The sequence below is a fragment of the Eptesicus fuscus genome, chromosome 14 (assembly GCF_027574615.1).
Source record: "Eptesicus fuscus isolate TK198812 chromosome 14, DD_ASM_mEF_20220401, whole genome shotgun sequence".
NCBI classification, from domain to species: Eukaryota; Metazoa; Chordata; class Mammalia; order Chiroptera; family Vespertilionidae; genus Eptesicus; species Eptesicus fuscus.
In genome coordinates, this window is record NC_072486.1 from 27,788,533 (window position 1) to 27,811,290 (window position 22,758).

Genomic DNA, 22,758 nt, shown 5'->3' on the forward strand with positions numbered 1-22,758 from the left:
CCTGCCTAGGGCATATGGGTGTATCCTATAATTTTAATCTTAATAAAAGGGATGGAAAAGCCAGAGCAAGAAGTAGTTCTCCCACTAGAGTTGGACTACCGCCAGGCCCCCATTTCCCAAATTAAATGTTTTCTAAAGTCTCTTTTCATTTGTGTGCGGCCTTCTCCAGAACCCGAACCCTGAACCGGAACCCTGAACCACGCTAGACGTGAAAGGGGCTCCCACACACATAGGTATAAAGAAGAAAGTTAAAATGTTCATTGTACAACACTGGACAAGGGCATTAATCCATGGAATTCACCAGTTTCCTAGATAACCTGATATTTTAGGAAAACTAGCATAAGACTCAACCTCCTAGGAAGTTTCCAAGAATCAAATCAACAACTAAAAGCTAAGGAGTATTCCAGAGTAACAAATACCATCAACCATATATCCACAGAGAAATTTTGCCCCAAGTTTTAGACAGGAAATTGAAATGACTCATTTTGGCCTACACATTTGCTCTGGCCTATTACTCAGATACTTCGTAGGAACCAGTGCCAGTTAAAGAGGGTGCTACAGCTTCTTACGAAAGTAAAAATGCCAGGATCTAAACCACTGATTTTTAAATCACTTTAACCACAACCGGGAGTAATACATTTTACTCGCAATCCAGGCTATACTACTGAAACAACTTTCACTAAACAATACCGACTCTTACCACATGTGATGGTCTCTGGTACTTTCCATCCGCTCTTATTCTACTCTATTCTTTCATATAAGTAATGCTAGTTTTGGCCCATTCGTGGGTTGAGACTTGCAAATTGAAAAACACTGGCATAAATAGGAATAAAGTACTAGAATATAGAATTGCTTTATTATTTTATGATCATATATGTATGCATGTTGAACACAAACATGCACAAAACACTTTAAACCTACAGCTTTCTCAGCAAAGTAAAATGAATATAAGTAAAAGCATGCCTTAGAGTTACAAAACTATTATAAAATTCTACAGTAGGTAGATTTTTTTTTCTTTGATGCAACTTTTGTTCAGTGGCATTTGGAAGCTCTCATGTTCTCCAGTAAATTCGGATAAGTGAAATTATCATTAAGTTAATCCCACCACAAGATTATTTGGATCAATTATTGAATTAGTTCACCCTTCCCAACTTTAAAGGGATTACAGAACTTTAAAATCACTGCACATGCAATGTTTTTGTGGACCTAAAAGACAGGCTTCTCAATCTTAGGAAAGAAGAACCAAGTGGAGGTATCATGCTACCTGATATCAAACTATACTACAAGGCTATAGTAGTCAAAACAGCATGGAACTGGCATAAAAACAGACACACGGATCAATGGAATAGAATAGAGAATCCAAAAAATAAACCCACACTTATATAATCAATTTATGATGACAAGTACAATGGGGTGAAGACAGTCTATTCAATAGATCGTGCAGGGAAAACTGGACAGAAAAAAACAAAAATAAATAAACTAGACGGCTTTCTTACACTATATACAAGAATAAACTCAAAATGGATTTAAGACTTAAATATAAGACCTGAAACCATAAGCTCCTAGCATTAATTAAACTCTTCTACATCTCTCCCAGTAACATTTTTTAGATATGTTTCCTTGGGCAAGGGAAACAAGAAAAAATTAACAAATGAAACGATGTCCAACTAAAAAGGTTTTGCACAGCAAAGGAAACAACCAATAAAATGAAAATAACTATTATACATCCGATAAGGGTTAATATCCAAACATGTAAGGAATTCTTTATACAACTTAACAACGAAAACTGAACAATCCAATTAAAAATGGACAGAGGACCTGAACAGACATTTTTCCAAAGAGGACATACAGATGGCCAACAGAAATGAAAAGATGTTCAACATCATTAATCACCAGAGAAATGCAAATTAAAACGACAATTAAGATGTCACCTCACAATTGTCAGAATCATTATCATCAATAAATCAACAAACAATGTTGGTGAGGATGTGGAGAAAAGAGAACCCTCATGCACTATTGGTGGGAATGTAGGTTGGTGCAGCCACTGTGGAAAACAGTATGGAGGGTCCTCAAAAAATTAAATTATGGCCCTGGCTAGTTTGGCTCAGTGGATAGAGCGTCGGCCTGCAGACTGAAGGGTCCCAGGTTCGATTCCGGCCAAGGGCACATGCCCAGGTTGTGGGCTCCATCTCCAGTGGGGGGCGTGTGGGAGGCAGCCGATCAATGGTTCTCTCTCATCATTGATGTTTCTATCTATCTACTCCCTTCCTCTCTGAAATCAATAAAGAAATATACTTTAAAAAATTAAATAATGGAACTGCCTTATGACCCAGCAATTCCACTTCTGGAAATATATCAGAAGAAATCCAAAACACTAATTAAAAAAGATCTATAGCCCCATGTGCATTCCAGCATTATTTGTAATAGCCAAGATATGGAAGCAACCTAAGTGTCCATCGATAGACAAATGGATAAAGAAGAAATGGTGCATATATACAATAGAATATCACTCAGCAATAAAAAAAAAAAAAAAAGAAAGAAATATTGCCATTTGCAACAATATGGATAGACCTAGAGGGTATTATGCTAAGTAAAATAAGTCAGAGAAAGACAAATACCATATGATTTCACTTGTAAGTAGAATTTAAAAAACAAATTAAACTCATAGATAATCGATATATATAAAAGCATAATATGCAAATCGATTGGACGGCAGAACGACCAGTCGCTATGACATTCACTGACCACCAGGGGGCTTCCCCAGCCTTCAGGCCCCCATCACCAGATGGGGAATTGGCCCTGATTGCAGGCCAGGACAAGGGACCCTAGCTGTGCACGAATTTCATGCGTCTCTAGTAAACTGATAAAAAAAAAACACAACTCATAGATATAGATAGGAAGTAGCTTGGGAGGCTAGGTGAAAAAGGGGGAGGGATTAAGGTGTACAAATCAGCACTTATAAAAGAGTTATGAGCTTTAAAGTACAACATAGGGAATATAGTCAATAATATTGTAATAACTATGTGTGGTGCCAGGTGGGTACTGGATTTATTGGAGGGACCAGTTTGTAATTATGTAAGTGTCTAATCCATGCTGTACACCTGATACTGATATACTGCTACTAGAGGCCCAGAGCACGGAGTTCACGAGTAGGGTCCCTACACCTGGCCGGCAATCAGGGCTAATGGGGCCTTCCTTCGTTCCTCAGCAGTGAGCGGTGGAACTCCCAGTGGGTGGAACTCCCAAGGGGACAATTTGCATATTAGCCTTTTATTATATAGGAGGATATGTCGATGGTAATTGGGGGAAAAGTCAGGCTTTTAATAGTCTGACCTATGCCTATTTTTATTTTTTAAAAACTTACTGATTTGAGAGAGAGCGAACTATCAATTCGTTGTCCCACTGATTTACGCCTTCACTGGCTGATTCTGTGTGCTCCCTGACCAGGGAGGACCCACGGCCTTGGTGGACCTGGAGGACGCTCTACCCAACTCAGCTACAGCCAGGCCGTGCCTGCTTCAACGTTGATGTGTCACTGATGAAAACAGTCTGACTTTCTTAAGTTATTTCCCCAAGCCCCCCGCAGTTTACGCTGAGTTAGCGGGAGGGTTCAGTGCGTGCCCTAGGGCCGTGGTCGGCAAGCTGCGGCTCCCGAGCCACATGCAGCTCTTTGGCCCCTTGAGTGTGGCTCTTCCACAAAATACCACGGCCTGGGCGGGTCTATTTTGAAGAAGTGGCGTTAGAAGAAGTTTAAGTTTAAAAAACTTGGCTCTCAAAAGAAATTTCAATCCTTGTACTGTTGATATTTGGCTCTGTTGACTAATGAGTTTGCCGACCACTGCTAGGGGCTGCTATCTTGCTTGCTTAGATGGAGGGGTACCCACTGTTTTCCCTCGCTGACCCTGTGGATGAGGGCGGCTACATCCCCAAACATCATTGTGGCCCACCCGGCCTCACCAGGACACCTCTGGGCTCTCACCGCAATCCTCCCCCCACCCCGCCCCCCGGTTTAGGACAAACCAACTCCCAGAGCTCAGAACGCACCCCAAGCGGAGCTCCACCCCAACCCCAGGGAAACTCACCGAGAGGCAGCGGCAGGCAGCGGGGCTGGGGGAGCCGGAACCCACAGGCCGCGGAGCCCCGTTCGCGGGTGCCGGCGGGAGAGGGAGCGCCCGTGCGGGGCGTGCGGGGACCGGGGAAGGAGCCGGATTGGCTGGCGGCCCGCGTCCCGGTGAACCGCCTGCAGCTGAGCTGGGCGCACAGGTGCGCCTGCAGGTCCCGCCGGCTGGTGCAGGCTCAGGTCTGTGCGGAGCCTCCACTCCTGGGCCCGATGGATGAGTTACCCTCTGGGAGGTTGATTGGTGTAAACAGGCCTTGATCATCTTCCTAAATTGTCCCAAAGCAGGGTTCCGGCAGGTCTCCTCCTCCCTTTGTAGAAATCCAAGCTTTTACCAGCTGAACCTGATAACAGATACAAGAGAAGGAGCCTCGGCAGGCGTCTCATTTCTGGGGCACATTAGAAGCCCCCCGGAACTGTAAACGTTTTTTGAACCGGTTCTGGTTTCCCTGGATTCTTCGGAACCAGCGAGGCCCGGCCGCCTCTCAGAAGCTCTCATTTCATTGTCCGCCCGGAGCCTCGAGCAGCAGCTGTAGTTTGTTCGCTTTTTTAAAGCTCCAGAGGCGATTCTGGGGTGTGTGTGATTCACGGGCATCAAGGTGGGGGGACGGCGGGATCTAAGCACAGGTTCGCAATCCGCACGATTACGCGTTGAAACAGAAGGCGGATTGTTCCATGAGATCTGTCTGGGACCCTGCCAGGCGCAGAGGAGACTGGACAGACAAGGAGCTTTCCTCCATCAGGCACAGGCGCAGTTTCCGGCCTTTGTAAGTACATTCAGGACCTCTTAGACCTGTTGACAGAGCCGCAATGCTGAGGGTCACCAGGTGTGGCTGTGCAGGCCGTGCCCTCCCACAGGCTGCTGGGGGAGCTGGGAATGGAATCCACTCCCCTCTCGGGTCTCCAACCAAACCCTGAGGGGCCTCCACCTTAACACGCTGGCAGAGACCAGGGTGCCAGCGGGGGCCCTGCCATGAGGGCCTGTGTGGGAAGCTGCCCACTGCCTCTTCCCAGTTTACAGGGTGAATATGACCTTCACGTAAGAGGCTTCCATTCCCTGTTAAAAATAAGGGAAGAGATTTACTCTTAAGGTAGATATTTTTGTCAGAATACCTACCATAGAAAACTTATAAATACAGCTATTTTCTCAGGCTCCTTGAAATGTTCCTTTTTAGAAACTAAATAAGCCCTGCCAGCTTTATGTAAAAAATAGGAACGTCTCCCTCCAAGACCTGGGCGCCACCTCTTTGCAACACGAGCATGGGGGCAGCACGCTCTCCTGTCTGAGGACACAGGGGCCTACCTCCAGGCTGTGAGGGTACCTCCCTTCGTAAGGACAGCTCGTCCCCCAGCCTCTGGATGAAGTTTGGTTCATGCAGGTGGTCTCCCCAGTTAGCAGGCTGTTAGGAAGAACTGTGTGTAGCTAAGGGTGCCGTCGAGTTCTCTTAGTTGACAACCAGTTATTGTTTATCTTGAGAACTTCTATGCAATGGGGCGCATCTGTTTGGCTCCAGAAAGGGTTGAGTTCTGTCTTTGCAATCAGCCCCTTGGCCAAGTGCATCAAGGTGTTTTCCGCTGCTGTTACCTTTGTGGAGAGGATTTCTAGGCTGAAAGAGTTGTGTGTGTTTTTAAATTATATTTTTACAGCAGCACCTTTATCCTTCATTCTGAAGTTACTGTTTCTTTTTTACTCACACCTTCCAGATCCATGCGGAGAAGTATTTTAGGTACATAAGTGGGGTGGGGTTTTTTTTTGTTCTATTTTTTAAAACTCCTCCCTGGAAGATGTGTTTTGATTTTAGAGAGAAGAAGGGAAAGAGAAACATTGATGTGAGAAACATCAGTTGGTTGCCTTTCGTATCGGGTTTTGAACCCACAGCCTAGGTATGTGCCCTGACCGGGAAGCAAACCCACAACCTTTCGGTGTTGGGTCCACAGTCCAACTAACTGAGCCACCCGGCCAGGGCAAGGCATATAGATGTTTTTGTTATAAACCTCCTCCCTTCTACCCAGCTTCTAACATAAAAGTTAAAGTAGTTGGAAATAGTGATGTTACAAGAAGTTGAGGCTATGATGGTAATTTTTCAGCTTGTAGTTGAGTAATTACATGCCAGTCTGTCGTGTTGAATAAGAAATGTGAGTTAATGATTCCACTTCTTTAACAGAAAAAAGAAAAAGGAAGAGAGAGTTGTTTGGTTTTTAATTTTGTATACACATTTTGTGACAGATAGAAATTAATTTTTATAATCCAATCTGTTCCTCTTTCTCTAAGTGGTTTCCTTCATTACTTTTCATTGTAAAAAACATATCAAAGTAATACATATACATAGTTTTTTTTTAAGGCCAAATAATTCTATGTAGCTTATAATGAAAAACAGCAGGGACTTATCCATCAGGGTTTCCGCACCAGGACCTGACCAGAGAAACAACACTAGCAATGCTATAGAATAAAGGAGCTGTGAGAGAGATGTTACCTGACACAGTTGTGGGAACCTGTGGAGGAGTCTGTGTGAGGCTTTTGCTTCTGCATCTGGGCCCCAGGCCTACAATCAGCAGGACAGGCAGTCTGGAAGGGAAGACACACTTGAACTGGAGGAGAGAAAGGACAAACTCGAACCTGCACCAGTCTCTCCCGCTTGCCAAGCCTCCAACTTGGATGAGGCAGGAGCTCTTCCTCACGGAGCTAAACCTGTGCCTGGCCCAGGAGCTGATGAAGCCGAACAATGTCACACCTGAGTTATTCCCTAGAATTACTAAATGAATAGATCAAAGTAACTAAATATCTGAGTTTATTTCCTCAGCATGCCATTGATCTCCCTTACAAGGGTTTAAGAGCTACTTTGTATTAAATGCTCTAATGGAACCCTAACCAGTTTGGCCTCAGTGGATAGAGCATTTGGCTCAGTGGATAGAGCATCGGACTGAAGGGTCCCAGGTTCGATTCCAGTCAGGGGCATGTGCACTGGTTGCGGGCACATCCCCAGTATGTGCAGGAGGAAGCTGATTGATGTTTCTCTCTCTTCGATGTTTCTAGCTCTCTATCCCTCTTCCTTCCTCTCTGTAAAAAAATGAATAAAATATATTTAAAAAAATAAATAAATGTTCTAATGGAGTAAAAATTGGTGGTCCCATGCCAGTTGGGCAGCCTACAAACAAATGTGTCTGTGTATATATGCTCATTGTACAAGTTGGAAAATACTGAAAAGTATAAAGAAAACACACACAAATAACTTAGGCATTCCTTATTTCTCCCTGGAGCTGACCTCTTGGTTTATATTTTTGGGGTGTAGGAGATACACCTTCTTGCAAAAGGTATGGTTTACACATTTGGTATGAAGTAAAAACACAGTTCCTAAAACATGCCCAGGGTGGCAAAACAAAATCCACAAAATGCCCCTCCCTTCTCTGGTCCATGACAGAACATCATTCTGAGTATGTACAACATCTCTATGTATCTATGTACACACACATGTAAAATAATTGTATGCATTTTTATCCCAGTGCCCTTATGCTTCCACTTACTTATGGCTGAAATGCAATTGTGTTTCAAACTTCTCTATGGAAAACAGTCGTGGAAAGCCTTTCAAAGCCAAGAACCTGAATAGTTTGGGATAATCTTTTCAGCTACTCACATTAAGATTTATTTGTGTAAGAGCATTGAAGATCATCTTAAGAACCTCCTGTTAAAACAATATTAAAACAATCCTATCTAATAATAGACAAATATGCAAATTGACCATATCTCCAACACACCCACAAGCCACGCCCACCATCCAATCAGAGCGAGTATGCAAATTAACCCAAACCAAGATGGCTACAGCCACAGAGAGCAAGGTTTCCTAGGTAACAGAGGAAGCCAAGCTTTCTGCCTGCCCTTGCCAGGCCTAAGCCTCCACTCAAGCTACAAAGTTTCAATTATAAAAGGTAAACAAATTCAAACAAATGGTGGCAGAATGGAGCTTGAGAGAGCAGGCCAGGGTTGCCGGCGGCAACAGGGGAAGCAAAGCTTTCCACCTGCCCTGGCCGGGCTCACCCGCTTAAGGCTACAAAGATTCAATTGTAGAAGGTGAATTAACTGCCACAGAAATGGCTGCCGCCCCGGAGGGAACAGCAGACTTGGCTCCGCTCCAGGCTACAAAGTTTCAATTGTAGAAGGAAAATAAATTCCAGATACCAGGGCCTCCTCTTGGGTCGCCAGGGGGCGTGGCCAGCCTGCAAACCACCACAGGCCCCTCGCTCAGGCTGCTCTACACCCCAAGGGAACCCTCACCCTGATCCAGGACACCCTTCAGGGCAAACCAGCTGGCCCCCACCCGTGCACCAGGCCTCTATCCTATCTAATAAAAGAGTAATATGCAGATTGATCATCACTGCAACACACAATATAGCTGCCCCCATGTGGACACAAGATGGCCACCACAAGATGGCCAGCAGGAGAGGGCAGTTGGGAGGCAGCCAGCCTGCAAGGGAGGGCAGTTATGAGGGACCAGGCCTGCAAGGGAGGGCAGTTGAGAGGGACCAGGCTTGCAAGGGAGGGCAGTTGGAGGTGATCAACCCTGCAGGAGAGGGCAGTTAGGGGTGACCAGGCTGGCAGAGGAGGGAAGTTGGGGGCAAACATGCTGGCAGGGGGGCAGTTAAGCATCAACCAGGGTGGCAGCAGAGTGGTTATGGGGTGACCAGGCTGGCAGGCAGAAGCGGTTAGGGGCAATCAGGAAGGCAGGCAGGCAAGCAGTTGGGAGCCAGCAGTCCTGGATTGTGAAAGGAATGTCCGACTGCCCGTTTAGGCCCGATCCCCACCAGGATCGGGCCTAAACGGGCAGTCAGACATCCCTCCAGGAGTCCCAGATTGGAGAGGGTACAGGCTGGGCTGAGGGACAACCCCCCGCCGTGCACGAATTTCGTGCACTGGGCTTCTAGTCTAATACTAATGTAGAATATAACAATTTGAAATTCCACTTGAGGTGGCTGTTCACAAGAGAATTTGAAGTTTAAGCCCAAGTTACGATGAACTAGTATTAAGTGAAATATCAACAGGCATCTTAAGGACATCGAATGTGAACTCTACACTCAGCTCCTCCCATAAGCCAGGACTGGGTTAGTTGCTGTTGGAGTTGCAAAGCTGAGTAAGTAAAACACATCATCTCTGCCCCCAGAAAACACAGGGGTGGGGATGGGGCCAACAGAAGTAGAAATTTAACCCTTAGCACTCGCTTGCTTTTTTCTCGATTCCTTTATTTTAATGCTAACCGTGTCGAGTCACACTCGACATCTGAGTGCAAAAGGTTAAATGCAATGTAACAGAATAAAATAGAGATTGATTTAAAAGAGCCATGGGAATCTGGAAGGTCCCAAGGAGACAAGTTGAGGGCCCTAAGCGAGCCACAATAGGTAAAAACAAGGTTATTAGAATTTTGCATGGTATCCACATTCCTGAAAAAGGAACAGTTCGGCAGGCTGAATAGGATCTAAGCTGCAAGATGCTGCATGGTTCTTCAGACTTATTTGTGCTATTTTATAGACGCAATGAAAACCATGAATTGATTCGGGATATGGGGGAGAACAGAAAAGGCCTTGTTGTGCGGTGGAGTTGGAGAAAACAGAATGAACAAGAACTCAGAGTCAGGAAAATGAGGAGAGCGCCCGGGGAACATTTCAGTGGTGGTAAGAAGGGGGAGACGAGGTGGGGACTAGGCTGGGGCAGGCCTTTGATAACAGGAAAAAAGGTATGAATCTGCCCTGTAAGCAATGGGAGCCATCGGTGTTCGTTGAGGAAGAAAGTAAAAATTCAACATATTTTAAAAGATGCTGCAACAAAAATAAAATGATACAATAAGTATCTGTAAATTTATAAAGTCAGCATATATTCTGGTTTTAAAGTATTTCCTGATTTTAGCCCTACCGGGTTTGGCTCAGTGGATAGAGCGTTGGCCTGCAGACTCAAGGGTCCCAGGTTCTATTCCGGTCAAGGGCATGTACCTTGGTTGTGGGCACATCTCCAGTAGGGGGTGTGCAGGAGGCAGCTGATTGATGTTTCTCTCTCATCGATGTTTCTCTCTCAATGTTTCTAACTCTCTCTCCCTCTCCCTTCCTCTCTGTAAAAAATCAATAAAATATATTTAAAAAATATTTCCTGATTTTAACAAATATCTTGCACTAAGTGTTCATTTTATCAGTCAGCCATTCTTGGATTTTCCTAAAATCTATTAGGTATTGATGAGGAAGCTGTCACTCCAACTTATGAATACAACAACACTGCTGTTTTCTGTGTATACCATTTTTGGATAGAAAGCCCTATTTAATTGTTTAAATGAAACAAATGAAATAAACCAAAAGTAAATACATTGCAAAAATACATTTTGAGAAACCAAGATGGCAGCATAGGTAAACACCTGAAATTGCTGCATCGCACAACCACTTCAAAACTACAACTAAAAGACAAAACAGACATCATCCAGAACCACAGGAAGGCTGGCTGAGTAGAAATTCTACAACCAGAAGGAAAGAGAAAAGCACAATGAAACTCAGAGGAGCTGCAGAAGTAAAGAGCAGAGGTACGGAGGAGGAGCTCGCAGAGAGGGCTGGCAACTGAGGACACGGCTGTCTTTTTCAATCGGGAGGGAGACACAAGCTCCCGACTGCTCTGAACTCCAGTTCCGGGCGAGACTCTGGGGACCCAGACTCATACGGGGAGAAACTGGGCTGTCTGGCAGTGGGCAGAACTCAGAGGTGCTTGCAGCAATTACAGAGGGACACTGAGACCTGGGGGCCTCTTAGGGCAGGGCTGACGGGAAGCCATAGCTGTTTGCCCCGCCCTGTTAATTCCCTGAGACCCCATCCCAGCCAAGCTGTGAGCAGAGGCTTTTGCATATATGAATGGCCTGGCCCTTTGAAATCTAAAATTACCTAACAAACTGCAGCTGGGTCAGAGAGCCCCAGAACTTCCAAAAGAAGGCCCAAGGCCCCACAGCAGCTAGCACTGCTTCACAGCTGGGCCTCATCTGGGCACCTCCAAACCCCAAACAAAGAAGAGGAATCTGCAGATCTCTCCATAGCTCCTGCTGGGTGGCCTCAGGCAGAGGCTAAATTAGCACCTCCTTGGAGATCCAAGAGCCAGTGTACCCAGTGGTCAGCGTGGGACCATCCAGATTACAACTCCTCAGATCCATAAGGGACACACTCAGGGGGCAGACTCAGTGAGCACCAAAACCCCATTGAAGCAAGTCTTGCCCCATAAGGGTGTCTCCAGCACAGAAGTTCTCCCAACGTAGACACAGCTGATCCTCACAGCCAATTGGCCTGGAGGCCAATTCCTCCCAATTATACCAACAACAATCAAGGCTTAACTACAACAAGACTGTGCACACAGCCCACAAAGGGGTGCACCAAGAGTGTCCACCTCAGGTAACTGGGGAGGCTGAGCCACTGGGCCCTATAGGACACCTAGCACACAAAGCCACCCTATCAACACAGGGAAGCAGCCAAAATACGGAGACAAAGAAACAGGTCACAAATGACAGAAATGGAGGAAAGCAAACTACTGGATATAGAATTCAAAACCACGGTTATAAGGTTTTTCAAAAATTTTCTAAAAAAGCCAATAAATTTAGTTAGACCCTCAAGGATTTGAAAAAGGACCAACTAGAAATTAAGCATACACTAACTGAAATAAAGAACAATATACAGAAATCTAACAGCACACTAGAGGATCCCAAGAATCAAGCAAAGATTTGAAATATAAAGAAGCAAAAAACACCCAACCAGAAAAGCAAAAAGCAAAAAGAATCCAAAAATATGAAGATAGTATAAGGAGCCTCTGAGACAACTTCAAGCGTACCAACATCCGAATTATTGGGGTGCCAGAAGAATAGAGAGAACAAGATATTGAAAACCTATTTGAAGAAATAATGACAGAAAACTTCCTCTACCTGGTGAAAGAAATAGATTTACAAGTTCAGGAAGCGCAGAGAACCCCAAACAAAAGGAATCCAAAGAGGACCACACCAAGACACATCATAAAGAAAATGCCAAGAGCAAAAGACAAAGAGAGAATATTAAAAGCAGCAAGAGAAAAATAGTTAATTACCTACAAGGGAATACCCATACGACTGTCAGCTGATTTCTCAACAGAAACCATGCAGGCCTGAAGGGAGTGGCAAGGAATATTCAAAGTGATGAATAGCAAGAACCTACAACCAAGATTACTTTACCCAGCAAAGCTATCATTCGGAATTGAAGGTCAGATAAAGAGCTTCACAGATAAGAAAAAGCTAAGGAGTTCATTAACACCAAACCAGTATTATATATGAAATGCTGAAAGGTATTCTTTAAGAAGAGGAAGAAGAAAAAGGTAAAGATAAAAATTATGAACAACAAATACATATCTATCAACAAGTGAATCTAAAAATCAAGTGAATAAAAAAATCTGATGAACAGAATAAACTGGTGAATATAACAGAAACAGGGGCATAGAAAGGGAGTGGACTGACAATTCTCGAGGGGAAAGGGGTGTGCGGGGTGTGGGAAGAGACTGGACAAAAATCGTACACCTATGTATGAGGACAGTGTGGGGAGGGGGATAAGGGCAGAGGGTGGGGTGGGAACCGGGTGGAGGGGAGCTATGGGGGGGGGAAAAGAAGAACAACTGTAATAATCTAAACAATAAAGATTTATTTAAAAAATACATTTTAATACATTGTGGAAAATACATAGTGAAAAATACATTGTATTAAAATGTGTTTTTTAAAATACATTTTAATACATTTAAAATACATTGAACATTAGCATTTAGATAGTTATTTACAATGGTATTTACAATCAATTTTACCATAATTTTTGTGAACAGAAAGATAACAACAGAGCTAACTATGGACATAAAACTATCTCCAGCTGCTTCCTTCTAACACACAAACAGTAATTGGATAGAAAGGGGTAACAGTTAAAAGTGCTACAGTTCAAAATCACTCTGATTAAGTTAGGTCCTGACAAATTCTCCTGGGTTAAAAAATGCTAAGTCAGAAGAGGAGGCAAGTGTGTACAATCTCTTCTTCTTCCCATTTTCCTACTGTTGCACCCTGACTTAACTGACTTGCACTTGAAGTAAACCTGTACCTGAATTCTGGGGAATTTCACAAACAACAGGCCTTCTAAATCCAAGGTATTGTTTAGCCCATTATTATGAGTTTATAGCAGGTGGTTTAACTTTGGAGTGGACTTCTTTAGATATCAATGCTAATGATCTATTAAACCTTTATTTTTAATTACAAAAAACTTAAAAATTTTCCAATTATAGTTGACCTATTAATCATTTTTACGACTAACGGTTGTTCTAATGGTAGTCAAGAAACGACCAAGTGGGGCACCTCAACTGTCAATGTTTCCCGTGTGCTTTTAGTGAAGTTAACTGTCTGCACTATAAAATTTTATGGTTTGACTGAAAGGCTTGTTTTGACTGATAAGTGATATTAAGATCAACAAAATGATTCTGAATCCCTCTTTGCTACAGAAGAATTAGATGCAAATTTGAACGGCCTGGGCTCATAAAATTATCCACCAATCACTTTTCCTTCAGGTTAAACCAGCCAGCAGTCTGCAATGGCATTTCCTATATAAAAGTCTGTGTAACTTTGTGACAGATAAACTGGTCTTAGCTACATTTTATTGAGTTAAGTCCTTCATCAGAAATCCAAACCTTAATTCATATTTGTCCTTATAGAAAAATAAAATCCATTTTATGAGTTTCTAGAAATAAATTATGGATAAAAAATAGACACTATGTTTCTAATGGTCCTTGGGAAGATACCCATACAGACTGTAACATTTAACTTCAAAATATATTTAATTCTTTCCTATCCTTTTTTGTTTTCCAAGTGACTAGTAATAAATAAACTAATGATTACTGTGTGGTAGGGAAAAACTTTTTAGTCATTTTTCCATCTAAGAATTTCATTAAATGAACATGTGGCATATCTTGTAGTAGTATGAATAGACGATAACTGGAAATCCAGTTTTACTTTTTAAACTACAAATGGTTGGCAACTGTTTCCTTAATAGTTATTGCAGGAGTAGGTCCAACATGAGTCCATATATAGCCCTTTTCTGGTCTGGTGGGAATTGTGGGAAATGGTGATGAAAGTGACTTGAAATATTCAGAGGGTGCATGACAGACAAACTCCAAGTATTCCATCTTCCTGGGAAGATCCTCCTCTGGTCCTAAAGGCGCCAATGGAAAGGTTAAACACATTTTGAACATAGATATCATTATCATAAAATGTTAAAATGCCTAGACACTAGGAGAAACCAATCTGGTGGTACCTGACATTAGCCCTTGGAACATATATTACTATGAAGTTACTCATCATTTTTTAAAATTTTAACTGTTTAAGGAATATAGCATTCTCCCCAAAACAGTGACTTAATATAGAAAGGAATCTTAAAAAAAAATTACTTAGCCTTATATAGCGATTATTATATGTCTGCACTGTTCTTAGTACTGACATATACTGAATGGCTAGATTATTAGGATCCCTGGACGCATAATAATCTGGACACTCAGTGTGTGAATGTGTGTGTGTATGTGTGTATGTATGTATGTATGTATGTATGTATGTATCTATCTATCTATCTATCTATCTATCTATCTATCTATATGAGGCCCAGTGCATGAATTCGTGCATGGGTGGGGTCCAGCCAGTCTGGCCAGGGCGAGAGGACATGGGCAGTTGGCCAGCCTGCCTGCTGGTAGAACTCCTGGTCGAGGGGACAATTTGCATATTAGCCTTTTATTATATAGGCTACACACTGAGTGGCCAGATTATTATGCGTTCAGAGATCATAATAATCTGGCCACTCAGTGTATATCAATACACTGAATCCTCACAAAGCCCACTGTGGTAGGCACTATTATTATTTCCATTTTACATATGAGGAAAATGAGACAAGAAGGATTAAGGAACTTGCCCAATATCACACAGCTGGTAAGTGTACAGGCTACGAACCCAGACAGTCTGGCCCCCAAGTTTGTGCTCTGGTGTCAGAGGAAGAGGAAGAGGAGGTGGGGGAGGAGCTGGAGGAAATTCTGTCACATCACTGCCTCTGCTGACAATCCTATCTAATCAATCAGGTAATGAAAGTCTACCCTTTTATATACTTACTAGAGGCCTGAAATTCATGCACTGGGGGTTGGGTCCCTCAGCCCAGCCTGCATCCTCTCGCAGTCCGGGAGCCCTTGGGGAATGTCTGACTCACAGCTTAGGCCCAGTCACCGTGGAGGCAGGAGAGGCTTCCGCCACCACGGCTGCCTGGCTTCTGGCTGAGCGGCGCTCCCCCGTGAGAGCACAATGACCACCAGGGGGAAGCTCCTGCATTGAGCATTTGCCTCCTGGTGGTCAGTGTGTGTCATAGCAACTAGTTGTTCCACCATCGGGCCAAAACCGGCTGACATTCCCCCAAGGGGTCCGAGATTGCGAGAGGGCACAGGCCAGTCCAAGGGACCCCACCGGTGCACGATCAAGGCTGGGGGGGGGGGGGGACACGGGAGGTTGGCCAGCTGAGGAGGGACCACGGGAGGGCTCCAGGGCATGTCCAGCCCGTCTTGCTCAGTCCTGATTGGCCGGACACCAGCAGCAAACTAACCTACCAGTTGGAGCAACTGACCCCTGATGGTCAGTGCACATCATAGTGACTGGTCGACTGGCCCCTGGTGGTCAGTGCACATCATAGCAAGTGGTTGAACAGCCTTAGCATATCATTAGCATATTAGAGGCCTGATGCACGAAATTTGTGCAAGTGTAGGTCTTCCTTCCCCTGGCTGCTGGCACCAGCTTCCTTCCGGCCACCAGCAGGCACCCAGGACCTGGGCTTCTCTCGCAGCCCCGGCTCCATCCGGAAGGACAGCTGGTCTAATTAGCATATTACACTTTTATTATTATAGATTACGCTTTGATTGGTTGAGTGGCCGACTGGACACTTAGCATATTAGGCTTTTATTATATAAGACTAGAGGCCCAGTGCACGAAATTCGTGCACGGGGTAGGGGTGTCCCTCTGCCCAGCCTGCACCCTCTCCAATCTGGCACATCCCTCTCACAATCCAGGACTGCTGGCTCCCAACTGCTCGCCTGCCTCTGCCTGATTGCCCCTAACTGTTTCTGCCTGCCAGCTTGATCACCACCTAACCACTCTCCTGCCAGCCTGATCGATGTCTAACTGCGCCCCAGCTGGCCCGATTGCCCCTAAATACCCTCCCCTGCCGTCCTAGTCACCCCTAACTGCCCTCCTCTGACAGTCTGGTCGCCCCTAACTTCCCTCCCTGCAGGCCTAGTCACCCCTAACTGCCCTCCTCTGCTGGCCCAGTCACACCTAACTGCCCTCCCCTGCAGGCCTGGTCCCCCCCAACTGCTCTCCCCTGCAGGCCTGATCACCCACAACTGCCCTCCCCTGCAGGCCTGGATCCCCCACAACTGCCCTCTCATGCTGGCCTGGTCTCCCCCAATTGCCCTCCTCTGCTGGCCTGGTCACCCCTAACTGCCCACAACTGCCCTCCCCTGCAGGCCATCTTGTGGCGGCCACCTTGTGTCCACATGGGGGCAGCCATCTTTGAGCACATGGGGATGGCCATCTTGTGTCTTGGAGTGACAGTCAATTTGCATATTACTCTTTTATTAGATAGGATAAGCAGAAAACTGGTCATGTATCAAACCTGACATGCAGGAGACATTAACAGTGGAATGTTATTTGTCCCTGAGTTCTCCCTAAGAAATGCTACGTTTTTTCCTCAGTGCAAAAGTAACCTATGCCCATTGCAGAAAGGTTACAAAGTTCAGAGTTACAGAACTCTGAATACTTTCAACATTGAATTACTCAGTAACTGCTTGTGAGTCTACAGAAAGCACTGCTTGTACCATTTCTTTTGGCAGCACTGAAATTAGTTGGAGTACAGTGGCTGCCATTTCAATGATCGACAATGATGTTATAAAAGGTCTAGAACAAGCATGTCAAACTCGCGGCCCAGCCAATATAACGGTATATAAGAAATGTTTTAATAAAAATTTTGTAACTTTTTACAATATCCTGTTATATATAATTATTAATAAAGAACTACTCACTAATGACTGATTACTATAATCGTGTTGCATTCATTACCCTTATGCGACTTATGCACAGGTGCATCATTTCTCTCCACTAATACTAGCAGCGAATATTTTAGCAGCCGACCGCCACGTCATTAGTCTTGTACTGACTTGTTTGGTGTGCACAACAGGAAAAATTTCACTTTTGGAGAACAAGAAAAATAGGTTTATTTGTGTTACATTAATTTGTGCAGTTATTCAGTGTCTGGTTAAGTTAATGTTCAAGAAAAAAATTAATTTTTATTAAAATGTTCTATTATTTTATGTTAACAATGACTCATTTATTTCAGTCCTTTGTATTCAGCATGCCTCTATCGAAATAAACCTACGTTTCTATGAAAATTGAAGCTTTTGTTTTATTGCAGCCCACATAAACTTAAACCTTGTTTATTTGGCCCATGTTAGCCTTTGAGTTTGACATACTTGGTCTAGAATGATTATGTGTAACATGAAGAAGGATGCATATTGAGAATATGTAAGATTCTAGAAATAACTGTGATAGTTCCTTCAGAAATTATTTTTAGTAGATTTTTATAAGTAACCTAAATAACCTAGTTCCTGAGCAATAAATTTTAATAGTTTAATCTTGGGTCACTTAAAAAAATCTTATCCACATTACTTTTTAGTAGGCGCATGCAGGCCTAACTCCAAACAACTGACAGCACGCAAAATCCAGCTGTATAAATGTTCTTCTGTTTTCTATAAAGCTATGAGGACTTAATGATACTTATGCTTCTTTGTTATGGACTGAATTGTATTCCTCCCTAATTCATATGTTGAAGCCCTAACCCTCAAATGATGGCATTTGGAGACAGGGTGTAGGGAGGTAATCAAGGTTAAATGAGGTCATGAGGGTGGAACCCTAACCCGCCAGGATTGATGTTCTTACAAGAGACTGAAGAAGGACTGTGTACAACAAGAAGGTGAGAGTCCACAAGCCAGGAAGAGAGCTCCACCAGCAGCTAACCGAGAGCACCTTCATCTGGTTCTTCCAGCTTCCAGAACAATGAGAATATAAATTTCTGTTGTTTAAGCCATTCAGTCTGTGGTATTTTGTTATGGCAGCCTGAGCAGACTAATGCATTCTTATACCTAACAATAGAGACTTAACTGGGTTCAAGGACCTATACCATTTGTCAAACTCACCTATGATGTAGGATGCAGGATCGAATCGGTCCGTGGGGCTAGAAAGAGTGGGAATGAGCCACGTCAGTGCTGCGCTCTTCTCACAGTACTGGTCCTGGATAAAACCCCTGATCTGAGCATAGTAGGATTTTCCATCTTGCTCATCAATCACAGAAACAACATCTCCAATTTGGTAATATACCCCCTGGTGGAAATAGAAGATAATCCCACATTTAAAATAAATAGAACAGCAACAGAGCTATGAATGGAAACTTCCTTAATGTAAAAGCAAGAGTTTTCAAAGTGGTCAATAAAAGGTCTCTGGGATGGACTAATAAACTGATGTGTATATGGTTGATGCCAATTCTAAAATTGTTTCACTTTTGAATGAAAAAAATTTTACACACACACAGCTTGCATCTGGAGAAAATGTGCTTATAAAAATACTTTAATTTTCTATCACCAACAGTGCTGTCCCTACTTTTTTGGCTAGAAAAATTGAGCTGCAGAAGTGACTTGCTGAAAGCCACAAAAGGCAGAGCTGCAGCTGAGGTTCCTACACTAGCTCAGCGGTCTAACTCTGTACTGGCTTGAAAATCAGTGCTTATCTGGTGAAAATATGCTCTATATACCTTCCTCCTCAACCATCAATTAGGGAAAAGAGATACTACAAACTGAAACCAAAGAAATGATAGAAGCTCTTCGATTGTAATAGGTCTTCAGGGTAGGTTTTTACCTTCAATTTACCCTACTTTCCCTAGTCTCACTGGCAGCTGTCTCCTCCCTTCCTGTTCTCTGTGATACTCTCTGACAATACAGTTACTGGTATTTCTGGCATTCAAGGCTTTGTGTCTTATTCATACTCTACTTCATACCCAACTAACTAACCTGTGTATATTTTGTGTTTAGAACCCTTAGAACTCTGCCTCTGCCTTCTACCCCATTTCCTCTTCCCTGGGTCTTGAACTGGAAATAATCTCTCATTTGAACAACCATAATAGCTGATCCAAATATTTATGACACTCAGCACTTCCTTAGGTAGGTGCAGGAACCAGCCTGCAGGGGTGATTCATTGCTGCTTCCCTCAAAACAGGGCCTTGGCAGCAGATAAAGCTGCTGGGGTGCGCACCTCAACCATAAAAATGATTCTGAGAAAATATTTCCAGTAACTGAGCTGTGACATGAGCACCTGACAGACCAGGAGTTTCTCCTGGACGCTTATTATCTATATGTCCAAGGGTGACTGTTGCATCTGGATCATTATGGACGGGAATAGTCAATGTGGGCCACAATCCCCTACCCGCTGGTTCACGAACACATGGCAGACAGTAATAAATTACTGATACTTGCAATAACAGGCCTCGTGCTTTCCATCGACACATGCCTAAAAATCATTAGTACATGAAGTTCTTAGCTTAGTCAGTTGCTCCTGGACTTAATCTGTAAAGTCTATGTTTAGCTGTGAAAATAACGCACACATTTGAAAATGTGATGATGGTAACTGTTCCTATTCACTGAGAGTTAGGTGCTTAGATATACATGATCTCACTTGACCCAATGAGTAGTTTCTATTTACAAGCCCTATTTTATAGAATCTATGTAATATAGATGAAGAAACATCAGAGAGCCCTGGCCAGTGGTGCTCAGTGGTTGGAGTGTCGGCCCTTGCACCGAAGGGTCATGGGTTTGATTCCAGGTCAAGGGCACGTACCTGGGTTACAGGTTCAATCTACGTCCTGGTTGGGGCATGTGCAGGAGGCAACCAATTGATGTCTTTCTCACACAGATGTTTTTCTTTTCCTCTCTCTCTCCCCCCACACCCCATTCTACTCTCTCGCTTTAAAAAAAAAATTATATATATATAAATTTATAAAAATTATATATATATAATTTTATAAAAATTATATATATATAATTTATTTATATATATATAATTATATATATAATTTATAATTTATAATTTATATATATATAAAAATTATATATATATAATTTATAAAAATTTTAATTATATATATAAATTATAAATTTATATATATAATTTATAAAAAATTTATATATATATATGTATATATATATATATCTCCTCAGGTGAGGATTCGTGGACTCCCTCTCTCTCACCATCGACTTCCAGTAGGTGCTACTCCCCACTGCCCTTATCCTCCCAATTCTGCTTAAAGGCATTTTAGAATCCCAGTGCTGACTCTACCCATTAGACATCCTCTACAAGTCTAAATCCTGCCTCTGTTCTTCTCACCCTTCAGTGCCATCACATTGTCTAGGATGGCTCACTCTCACAGCTCCACACCATACATCAGTATTTTAAAAATGATTCTCGTGATCTGTGTTAAAAAATTCTCAAGATCTTCCTCATATTTCAATAGGCAACTTCCCCTCCCATCTCAGCTCTGAGTGAGATGTTTTCTAATAGCTACCTCTGGGAGAAACAGCTTAAAGAACAAAAAACACAATCACACAGACCTTCAGACCCACCCAATGTTTTAGTAGCACATTATACAGTAGACCCAAATCTTCCCCAGTAGGTGTTTACCTTGTAGAAGATTGATTCTGCAGTGATTATGGTGGAAACTGACTCAGGCGCTTTGATGGGCTATGAAAAAAAAAAAAGTAAAATGATTAGCACATTCATACTGTGTATGGGTGTATATAGGCATTTTTTCCAATCATATATGAGAGTTCTGTAATTTGAGAAACACTAAATTTGTTGTTTGGTGACAAAAACTGCAAAAAGACAAATGATTTTCTGAATGTTGTGGCCAAGAGCAATATGAATATTTCCACTGATATTTCTGCTATCATTCGCTTAAAAATTGCTGGGAACTAGAGGACAAGCTTCTGATTATGCTGCTGAGAGCGAACACAAGCCCTTTCAGAGCTTTATTATACATTAACATTTTAGTTATAAAAATATATTGCCTCTAACGGCCTGACCATGACAGAAATGAAATAAATAAAAAAATGGGTGAGCACTAAGTGAAAAAGTGCTTCCTTGATGACATTTTCCATCTCAACCTGACTATGGAGCCAGCTATAACACTTGAGATACTATCAGAACCCATTTTCTAGTAAGCCTGAACTAAAGCTAAAAGAAACTTACTTGGGAGTTCTTATTAATCTGCCACCATCCACCCACCACTGAAATCTGTTCTTAAGCTGAAATATACACTTTTATGCCACAACAGAGAAAGCAGGCCTCCCAAAATATGTCTTGGTATCATCCTTGAAGAGTTTGCTAGAAAAACTGATACTGAAATAATTGCAGAGACTATAGTCTTATCATACTTAAGAATAAAACATGTTTAAGTGATACAATTATAAATAATCAAACGAATATTTACTTAACATGTTTTGTCTAGCCAACAAATGCCTCATTTTTAGAAAATTAAATTATAAAAATCTTAAATAAATTAGAGGCAACTACTCTTAGTAAGAAAAGAATCCACAATCTGTACAATATATACTGGAGGCCCCTTTGTGTTTTATGAATGAATATGCTTTTACTGGTAAGTCAGTCATTCCTATTCTGGAAAGGAAATATCACACTGAGGTTTTAAAAAGTTGCCTATAATGCACTGTCCATTGTGTCTGACCAAGTCCCCTTGTGTTTACAAAGGTAATAAGAATTTACTGCACTGAAAGTGTGCTTGCAACCACCCCCACCACAAATCTTTCAACAATCTGTTTTCTTGCAGCAGAATAGAGAAAGGTTTAGCAAAAATTTAATTCATATTCATCAAACTGATCGTAAGTCAGTAAAATACATTTTTCTGGGGCTAAAATAACAAATACGGAAACAAGTTCCAGTATTATTATTTACTCAGATCTTTAAAGAAGGAAAAAAGGGTTTCCTAGTGCACTTGGGCCATACCATAATCCTCTGCATAAAGAAGCCAAAAAAAACGCATCCAAGGTGCATGTTTCCTCTACCCGCCTACTGCATACCTCCCAGAGGAAGAGGAAAACCTGAGCTTCCTGAAACAGAGCGGAAGCCCCTGCGGCAAGTGTGGGCCGCTCCCCAGGATATCACAGAGCAGCTCCCAGGAGGAAGGAGGAAGTTCCCGGAGGGAGATGAGGCAGTGGCAGGACACATCATAGCGCACAACGCTGTTACAGTGAAAAAACAAACACAAACAAAAACACTATCCACAACCATCTTACATTTTTTAATTTAAAAATATGTCTTCTCCCTTTTCCTTTGGTGGAAACTTTCTTCTCGGCAGCTGGAGCAGATTTGTACTTGGTGTTTCGGAGCCGAGCAGACCTCCGGTGAATTTCCTGCTTACTCTGCTACATCAGGAATAAAAAAAAAGAGAAAGGAATAAAACGTGTGGAAAGGATGCTGTCCCGATACAACCCCCCCTGCAGGGGT

At 42.8% G+C, this 22,758-nt stretch overlaps 1 protein-coding gene across 4 annotated transcripts in view; it reads right to left on the minus strand.

Moving 5' to 3' along the window:
- GATAD1 (GATA zinc finger domain containing 1) overlaps nucleotides 1-22,758 on the minus strand; it is a 36,876-nt gene that overhangs the window by 12,976 nt on the left and 1,142 nt on the right. For 2 of the 4 annotated variants that reach the window (XR_008558067.1, XM_054725954.1), the window contains exons 2-4: nucleotides 22,548-22,676; nucleotides 20,920-20,979; nucleotides 18,390-18,573 (exon numbers count right to left, since the gene is read on the minus strand). Coding sequence is in view for 3 of the 4 variants with exons in the window: in XM_054725954.1 (XP_054581929.1) it covers nucleotides 18,390-18,573; nucleotides 20,920-20,979; nucleotides 22,548-22,676 (373 nt within the window). In the remaining variant the exon portion in view is untranslated. Of the gene's footprint in view, nucleotides 1-12,764; nucleotides 14,327-18,389; nucleotides 18,574-20,919; nucleotides 20,980-22,547; nucleotides 22,677-22,758 lie in introns of those variants that run through there. The other 2 variants (XM_054725953.1, XM_054725952.1) reach the window with 2 other exon arrangements.